We start from the raw sequence: 10,249 nt of genomic DNA, 5'->3' as shown, positions 1-10,249 counted from the left end.
GAGGATGGGCGGTACCTTGCTGTTCCGTAAAGCACCCACCGACAAAACTCGCCTATCGGTATTTTTGTAGATAAAGAGAGTATTATCTGACAGCATTTGAAGTGTCATTCTGTAGAATAAATCACGCTGATATTGTTGATTTAAATTTTTAATTTGTTTTGTCAATTTTTAGCTTGATATACAAAAAGGGTCCCTGCCTGAACGTTATAACATTTAACAGGTCACCTAGAATCCGCCCTGATTGGTCAAAAAGCCATATGGGGCCCTGATTTGGTAATAAAATCCGCTAAGGATACAGTGTGGCTCAGGCTTGACGCTGTGTGTTCATGTCATCAGACATATATCAACACGTGGGAGTTGCTTAGTGTACATAACATCAGGTAAGCGTGTGATCTTTCAAAATCATCTTCTTATGTAGACCAAATCTGTTTGTTGGTTGGTTATCATTTTCTACCGTCTCTTCCACAAATAGTGCTGTCCGATACCAATGGAAGTTTGTTTTCTTCTCAGTTCACATTGAGTACCATGCTTAAAACTATTTGCATTCATGTCTGTCACTGTAAAAACGAAGGTTCTAAAGTTCATTGCTTTCACATTCCTTACTTCAAATCTTGTATCAACTGTGTAACCGATCGAGACACGTTCGTAACAGTAAAACAAGTCGCGTAAGGCGAAAATACAATATTTAGTCAAGTAGCTGTCGAACTCACAGAATGAAACTGAACGCAACGCAACGCAGCAAGACCGTATACTCGTAGCATCGTCACTCCACCGCCCGTGGCAAAGGCAGTGCCCGTGGAATTCGTTTTAACTTTCTGAGCGTGTTTTTAATCCAAACATATCATATCTATATATTTTTTGAATCAGGAACCGACAAGGAATAAAATGAAAGTGTTTCTAAATTGATTTGGAAAAAAAAAATTTGATAATAATTTTTATATATTTAATTTTCAGAGCTTGTTTTTAATCCGAATATAACATATTTATATGTTTTTGGAATCAGCAAATGATGGAGAATAAGATAAACGTAAATTTGGATCGTTTTATAAATTTTTATTTTTTTTTACAATTTTCAGATTTTTAATGACCAAAGTCATTAATTAATTTTTAAGCCACCAAGCTGAAATGCAATACCGAACCCCGGGCTTCGTCGAAGATTACTTGACCAAAATTTCAACCAATTTGGTTGAAAAATGAGGGCGTGACAGTGCCGCCTCAACTTTCACGAAAAGCCGGATATGACGTCATCAAAGACATTTATCAAAAAAATGAAAAAAGCCTTCGGGGATTTCATACCCAGGAACTCTCATGCCAAATTTCATAAAGATCGGTCCAGTAGTTTAGTCTGAATCGCTCTACACACACACACAGACACACACACACACACACGCACACACACACACACACACACACACGCACATACACCACGACCCTCGTTTCGATTCCCCCTCGATGTTAAAATATTTAGTCAAAACTTGACTAAATATAATGAGGAATATCAACTAAGAAAGGTTCTACTTTCGGTTTCCGGGAAATGTGTTTTCGGTTCGCTTGAATCGATCATGTCTGTGAGATACTCAAGGTGATCGATCGCTAGACTTGCGGTGTGTGGCTGGTTGCTGTTCTCATTCTGCTTGCTGCAGTGTGTTTTTTATTGACCAGAGCCTCTTTTCTCTCCTGTGTGTAGAAAACCTATGTTGTGGTCTGGTTTTGATGAATACTTCATTCTGTTAAGATTAAAGGCAGAGTAAGCCTCCCGTAAACCATCACAGATACGGTCAGGCTTTTACACACAGTACAAACACCCTTTCATTTAAACACTCACCAATTGAGAACATCCTAGGTGCCCTCCGTAAAGAGCGAACAATTTTCAAAGAATTTATTTTTGCGTGGTTTATCTTACCCCTGAGCCATTGTGAACACGTGTGATCCAGTTTTCCTTTATCACAATGCAGTCGTCAGTTAGTCATGAATGCGACTCGATGTGAGCTTATCTACAATAGCACGTTTTTTATGCACGAAACAACGGCTGTGGTTCACAAGAACTCTAGCGATGGCTTTTGACTGTTGAGAGGAACGGCGATTTGCACTGATAAACCGTCTGCTACGACCCTTGCGTGACCCTGCTTCCGGGCTTTTCTTTTTTTTTTAAACTTTCACAACTTCGAATTGTTCTGATCTTGTCTTGATGAAAAACGAATTCTTTTATGATTAAAGAATGTTTGTGTAACAAGCTGTCAATTTATTATATAGATTTTAAAAGTTAGGTCTAGCGCAAAAACGAGGCGCCGTTGTTGTTAACGAACAAGTCTACGAAAATAAATTCTTTGAAAATGTCTCACGCTCGACAGAAAGCAGCCAGGATGTTCCCGTTCGGTGAGCGTTCAAATGGAAGTATGCTTGTACTGTATTTTGACGCTCGGGGAGCTCTGTGATGGTTTACGGGAGGCTTACTGTGCCTTTAACATAATTATTATTGTCAAGTTATTAATGTGTGAACTATACTACATGTCATAAAATACTATAATATGCGTTTGAATGTAGATAAGTACGATGTCAGATGAGGCCGTTTATTGTAAACACTACCTTATGTCAGATCAATCGGTTGAATATGGAAAGGGAATTTATGGATAGCCTTTCCAGTCATTTTACTGAAATTACAATAAACGGTCTCATTACAAACATCTGCACTTAAAGGTATCTGCTTTGCCTGTATGACAGGTACCCGGTAGTATAACAGAGTATAAGCGTATACATTTTAAACATATCTTCGTCAGTGCGTGACAGCTACCACAGTGTGTCAGTACCATGTTGTGTACAGCGCTGTCTGGCCTGTCAGTTTTATTCCAGATGTTTTATCGAGCGTTTCACACGGCTCTCGCATTCTTTGTGCAACAGGGCGGTCGGGTAGAAAACTAGTTGCTATCATATACGGTTGTATTCACTTCCTTTGTGGCAATTTGGTTTCAATTGAATGTGTTTGTTTTTCTTCACATGTCAGCATTCTTGAACATGAGAGTAGTTTGTTGATTGAAATGCCTGTCAAGAGTTGTCAAGAGACTGGCTGTATTCACTGAGTCCTTGGTGAGCAACTTGGTTTCGATTGGCATTGTTTTTTCTTGACATATCAGCATTCCTGAGAATGAAAGTAGTTTGTGATTGCAATGCTTGTTATCATGAGGCGGCAGGAGACTGGCAAATGCATCTCTCACTGTCAGTATTAGAGCGCTTACGTAGCCATCGTTCCTACCTGTCCGCTTTGATAAACACATATTCCATTTCTAGTCTTTCCTCTCCGGGAAAATAAACCTTCTTGTTTTTGTGTAATTCTATAGCAGTATGGGTCTGCATTTCGGAAGAAGACAAACACTTACCGTTCTTCCCGGTGCGCCCGGCAGTAACAACGACTTCCTCTGTGTTGCTGAGTGTTGTGTCTGGCAACAGTAACACTGCTCAACATGAGCTGCAACAACCGATGCTGACGTCGTCGTCGTCGTCGTTTTTGTTGTTGTGGTGGTGGTGGTGGTGGCTGTTGTTGTTGTTGTTGTTGCTGTTGCTGCTGTTGTTGTTGATGTTGTTGTTGTTGTTGTTGTTGTTGGTCTTGTTGCTGTTGCTGTTGTTATTGTTGAACTCTTTCTTGATTCGCTTAACCCGCCCTCTCATTGTTTTCCCTACAGAACGTAACCATGGCAACGGCAGCTGGTGCAAGCTCAGCGGACAGTGACACAGAATGCTCCGTGTGTCACGAGCTGTTCAAGAACCCCAAACTGCTGCCCTGTGCTCACGTCCTGTGTCGCCACTGTCTTCTCTCCTGGCTCGCCTCCAACCCCGAGGCCCTCTGTCCGCTCTGCAGGGGCGCAATCGCGGACCCCAAAGAGAAAAGCAAGACAAAGGGGTGGGAGGAGGTGGTGGACGCCTTACCGGATGACGTCGCCATGGCAGCTCTGGTGGAGAGTACACGTGTACTGAGCCAGGATCACGTGTGTGTAGGATGCAAGACAGCGGCAGTGTCCATCTGTCTCAACTGCAACGATATGATGTGCAAGTCCTGCGGTTGCCAACACACGAACTTTTCTGCGACACGTCATCATAAGGTGGAAGACCTGTCCAGCATGACAGCGGAAGAGCTAGCCGCCAGTCAGCCTGACCACTGCAGCGTGCACACCAGCAAACCCTGCGAGCTCTTCTGTCCCACCCACGGGGCCGCCATTTGCCACCTGTGTGCAAGCGCCAAGCACCGCGCATGCCCAGACCTGACGGAACTGGCGGAAGCGGCAGACAAGTCACGTGAAGAGCTGAGTCGAATGGTGACGTCACTGCTGACGGAAGAGCAGCAGATAGAAGAAGCCGTGGCTGCGTTGGAGCGCCACCTGGAGGCCACGGAGAAAGTGGTACAGGAAGCTGTTGCTGAGATTGACAGGACCTGCGACAAGTTAGAGAACTCCGTCAAGGAATGCAGGCGTCGTCTGAAGGAGATGACTCTCGATGCCAAGGCGAATGTCAAGGAAACAGTCTTAGCCGTCAAGATCACTTTACTGGATCATCGAGGCAGGCTGACGTCACACCGACGTGTTGCTGATCGCACCACCAGAGGGACGAACAATAGAGGGATGTGTGACGTCACTCGTGCTCTGAGGGACCGCGTGAAGAACATACTGGTCACTTGTGGTCAACGCCGAGCGGACTTGAAGTCGGTTTCCATGGTTACGCTTACCATTGACGCTGCAGCAGTGACCCGCATTGAGAAGGAACTGTCAGCACTGGGTCAGGTGAAGGTCAAGCCTGTCAGCATTGGTACACGTCAGGTAAGGAGGATCTTGTTCATGAATCAGTATGGCCAGCTTATTGACCTTCTTCACCAGTCTTGAGATCCCATTTGTAATGAGAATCTCCAGCTTGTCGATGAAGCATTTCAAAAAGAGTTTACTCGCTGTTATAGTCCACACTTATGCAAGGTCAGTCGGGTAATATCTTCACACATTCATGATTTCTCCAAATTGCGTGTCATTGTGTACGTACAATTACAGATATATATATATACAGGTCAAAGTGTGATATTTATTATCATAGTATTATAGCACTATGTTAAACTTGACACCACTCCTAAAAGCAACTCCTATCTTGATATAAATGTGTGAAAGCTTTGGTAGTTACATTGCGTTTCGATTGTACTTTATGCCTCCCCATCTTTCTGAATACATTTTGTTTAACCCATGTGTAACACTAACAGCTGAACTTTATTAGAGCAAGTACAATGATGAAAGGAGAGAGGGATAAAGAACAGGGGTGGCTGGATCAGAGCGTAGAGTATTGAAGCAGGGTGTCCGGACAAATGCATGTGTGCTCTGAATTTACTTGACTGGCATTTTACCGCGTCTGGTATTAATTATGTATACATTGATAGGCTTCCTTTTGAAACTTCGAGGTTGTCACGGTCGATTGGCGCCCGACCAACGTCTCATTGAGGTCCAACGGGGTGAAGCGACTTAGGGCGTCAATTAGGCTTTGGGAGAGCGTCAAACGACTATGACAAGTTAACGGAGAAGTTTCAAATGGAAGCCTGTCAATGTTATTGTCATTCAGTCTGTCATGTCACCGAACTTGATTACGCTTTCATGCGATTACAACAAGGGCGTATTACAACAAGGGCGTAATAATGATGTTCTGTTCACATACACCTTTCAGTTCATAAGTGACAGAGTGTCCTAGAGTCAGGTCCCGAGAAAAAAACATGTCTCGGTGTCACCAACCTATCACTCTGCTCCTGCTTAATTCTTTCACATAATATTGTTTTCATGTTTTTCATGATTGCTGCATGAACAGCAAACAATGTCTCCTCTCTCAAAAGATATTTTTTCGAATTTTCTCATATTGCCTAGAATAATTCATACATCAAGTTACGTAATGTAAGTAACGTCATCTCTTCGCATGAATCATTACCTCGGGTGTTTTTCAGCCTTCTGTCGCTCCCACTAAAAAAAGACCCTCACGGCTAACCGGCTCGCCCGCAGGTGTTCAGTGAGCAGATTTCTGGTGTTCAGCAGAGATTAACACCGATAATCTAACCAATCGCAGAAACTGTTACATTCAACCTCCAGCGTCATTGAATTACAATTAATATTAAAGGACAAATGTAAAGTACAGGTACACACAGAAATGAAAACCATCACCATGTTTGAAGGTACTTACTTTAGCCTTTTCTTCAATTACCGTTGAAGCGATACCTGGTGATGTTCTAATTCTATATTCTTACAACTGTCTACAGCAACAGGATTGGCGTTTTCACACAAACCACGGGAAGAACATTGTACTGAGCAACGACGGTCTGACAGCAGAGAAAGTGAAGGATTGGAACAAGGGTATTGTTGTTGCTGACCAGCCCATGGTGCCCAACGTGTTGTATGAGGTGTGTGTGTGTGTGTGTGTGTGTGTGTGTGTGTGTGTGCGTGTGTGTGTGTGTGTGTGTGTGTGTATGTGTGTGTGTGTGCACGCGCATGAACAGGCGTGAAGTGTCCAAACGTGCAAATGCACAAGCATGAAAGCACAATGTGACGTGACCAATACACCATTTTTATAACACCTGCAACAGTCAACACAAGGAGAAAACGTAACAGAATCCAATGTCAGTACTTTTATATCAATATTACGTCAGCTTACTGTCTTGATACACATTCATCAGTATTGTAAAGAAAACATATGTCGTACAGGTACAACTAGACACGGTGATGATTGGATCCATGCGCTACCTGCCGTGTGGAGTGGTGCTGACTGATCCCGATCACCTCAGTCTGCCTTACACAGCTTACAGTGGATGGGGCAGTGAGGCTGTTGTCATCAGTCATGCTGTGAACAACCGTGGTCACGAGGTAAGATCACTTACACATGCCTCTGCTGGCATTTTTGAACAATACTCTCCTAGATTTATTCTGATTAAATAATTGCCATGTTCAATGATTTCTCTACTTTCGTTTGGTACGTATCCATCCCGTTTGAAGACATTTCATGATACAGAGGGTTTTTTCTTTCTAATACGTATATATTTTAAAAATATATTGTGTTATCCATTTAGATACAGATCGACGTTCTAATATGATCGGTGTACGAGCGCATCCATTCGAGCACTGCCTTTGTTTTTTTTATTTGTTTTTTTTTAATTCTCTTTTGGTGAATTTTTTTTTTTTTACATACATATAATTCTGTACATTACTGGACATCACTTAACCAAAAGGACAGATCCATATAACCGAAAAAACACTTGAACAATTACAACATACATGGGGTGGGAGGATGGGTGGGGGGGGGGGGGATGTTCAGAGCTTGGTGGTCGCAGTATCAGAAGGTTTTGAGAAAAAAAAAAAAAAAAAAAAACACACACAGACACAGACACACACACACACACACACACACACACACGCACACACACACAGACACACTCACACACCCACACACACACGCACTGACACACATACATACACACACACACACAAACACACACACACATACACACACGCACACACACATACATACACACACACGCACACACACACGCACACATACATACACCCACACATACACACACATATGCACCCACACACACATACATATATATACACACACACATACATACACACACACGCACATACACACATACATCCACACACTCTCAAACACACACACATACGCACACACACACACACATACACACACACACACTAACACTAACACACACACACATTGAACCAGCATGATGTCAACAGGATAAAAAGAACCTGAACGACGCAACATGGGACCTGTCGGAGGGAACACGTGTGGGAGTGATGATGACGACCAAGGCAGAGCTCCACCTGTGGGTCAACGGCAGTGATCGGGGAGTCATCGCCACCACTGTTCCCACGCCCTGCTTTGCTTTCTTTGAACTGTATTACTGGTATAAACAGGTGTGTATCTGGCCATGAACAAGCTTTTACGCATCGCTCCTCCCCCTGCACCTCCCCCTATCTCTCTATCCCTCTCACTGTCAGCCCTGTTTTAGGGGTATGTGTTTGTGTGTTTGTGTGTGTGTGTGTGTGTGTGTGTGTACGTGTGTGTATGTGTGTGTGTGTGTGTGTGTGTGTGTACGTGTGTGTATGTGTGTGTGTATGTGTGTGTGTGTGTGTGTGTGTACGTGTGTGTGTGTGTGTGTGTGTGTGTGTGTGTGTGTGTGTGAGTGAGTGAGTGAGTGTGTGTGTGTGTGTGTGTGTTTGTGTGTTTGTGTGTGTGTGGTGTGTGTGTGTTTCTTCGTTTGTTTGCGTGTGCTGTTATAAACGTGTGTGTATACAAGTAGCTATATGTCTGAGAGGATGTTGATTATAAGCAACAATATCAGTGCGTATAAGGTTGCTTACTTCATTCCAACGCCTATTTTTTCAGGCATCCGTTCTTCCCCCAAGACACGTGGACTGAAGGAGAACACAGAGATCAGCAATACACAGCCTGGTGTAGGGGACGCGCCCAGAAGAAGGACGACTTTATTTGCATTGCTTATAACTAGCTTGTTTTCAAGCGAAGAAGTTTCATGTTGAGCTTGGTAGTTTTTCTCAATAAAAGTTTACCGTTAGGCATGATTAGGGCGTCACAGTGGAAAACACTAGTAATTGTGACACATGGGTTCTTGAGCATGTGTCAGTATTGACTCGCCGGTTTCCGAGTTCCTACCTTCATATGTGTGCACTGCACGTTCTGTCGATCTCACTGTTCGAGGTTAGTTCAGTTGATAAGTGACCTAACGCTCCCGTTAACTTTGTATCTGTTTGGAAAAGAAACTCAAGTAGCATGCATTTGAAGTTTGACCAACATCATGTTTGCAGTCCAGCTCCGAAATGCATTGACATGATTTCCCTTCCAAGAACTCGAAACGATTTTTGGAGATTTTTGAAGATATAGTTCGGGACGAGGACGTTCTATGGGTGGTTATTTATATAATGGTAGGCAAGCGGTTAAAAACGGGCGTCGACAGAATAAAAGGAGGTCAATCATATACCTATGGTCGCACTCAAAAGCAGGCAGAACATGCAGTGTCTGTGACTACCTAAGATGGAGGTTCAGTCAACCCGGCAATACGTACGACAGTCACAGTGTTCAATTACATCGTGCGTCTTCGTTTCTCGACCAGTACTCTTGATGTTGATTCCTGTGACTCTGCACTTTCCTTTGATATAGCAGGCTGTCTGTGTGTAACTAGATCAAACACGTAATAATCGCTAATGAATGAAGTAATTAGTTTTCCTTCTTCTGATTTGGGTACATACTGTGACGACTAATTGTAACCTGGCAGTGAGGAGGGTATGACCGCAACACTGAGTTGGTCAACATCCGTATCTACCCGTGTTCGCATGTTTGGTTGTGATTGTCTGCTGGAGGAAATTGATATCAGCAAAATAGTATTCATGGCCGCCATTTCCATTTCCTATTTAATTAAAATATCCACTTTTTCTAGCAGATAATCAAAACCAAACAGGAACACGGGTACACACAGACTAACTGTTGCGGTGATACCCTCTGACTGCCAAGTACCAATTAGTCACAGTATGTACCTCAATCGGAACAAAACTAATTACTTCATTCATTAGCGACTCTCACGTGTTCGATCCCGTTTTGCAAAGTGAGCTTGATATCAGAGGAAATAGCAGAGTCTTAGGGACACAACGGTACCAGCATCCAGCGAATTAGTCAAGGAACAAAGTCGCACCAAGTATTTGAAAAATGTGACTTCCGTACGTATTAGTTGACTTAACTTCCATCAGGCGTTTGTTCTTGAACAGCCATTTGGTTGTCTCTGTAAAGACAAAATGTGGTGGGTGGGGAGGGGGGTTGGAGTATGCAACTCCAAAAAAGCCAGATTACACCACTGTGAAAACTGTACACAATGAGCACGAGGATGCATGCGGATGGTCAATTGGCTCCCCTAATGACTGGGGGAGATAATTCTGAGCTGCAGGCATACATACATTATCGGAATATTTTCTATGCAGAGTTGTTGTCTCCCACAGAACAGTCGCTAACGTCATACCAAGCATACACCAGATTAAAACTAACATTTCGGAAATCTGGGTTCTACACTTTACTATACCAAGCAAACAGCAGATTGAAACTAAACTATGCATTACAATTACTTTTGTTCTGAAAACCTATCTGCACACTTTAAAACAAGATGCTAGGTTAACTGTGTTTACGTAGTTTTTGTGTGGTTGAATTTATTTACGATTTATTT

At 43.0% G+C, this 10,249-nt stretch overlaps 1 protein-coding gene across 1 annotated transcript in view; it reads left to right on the top strand.

Moving 5' to 3' along the window:
• Positions 1-9,272, top strand: part of LOC138976424 (uncharacterized) — a 21,645-nt gene extending 12,373 nt beyond the window's left edge. The window contains exon 6 of the mRNA XM_070349282.1: positions 8,410-9,272. Coding sequence (XP_070205383.1) covers positions 8,410-8,442 — 33 coding nt within the window. The 3' untranslated portion in view covers positions 8,443-9,272. The remainder of the gene's footprint in view (positions 1-8,409) is intronic.
• Positions 9,273-10,249: the final 977 nt, after the last annotated feature.

This window comes from Littorina saxatilis, linkage group LG9, assembly GCF_037325665.1.
Source record: "Littorina saxatilis isolate snail1 linkage group LG9, US_GU_Lsax_2.0, whole genome shotgun sequence".
NCBI lineage: Eukaryota > Metazoa > Mollusca > Gastropoda > Littorinimorpha > Littorinidae > Littorina > Littorina saxatilis.
The sequence above is the reverse complement of the archived record's forward strand: the minus strand, read 5'-3'. Positions and strand labels throughout refer to the sequence as shown.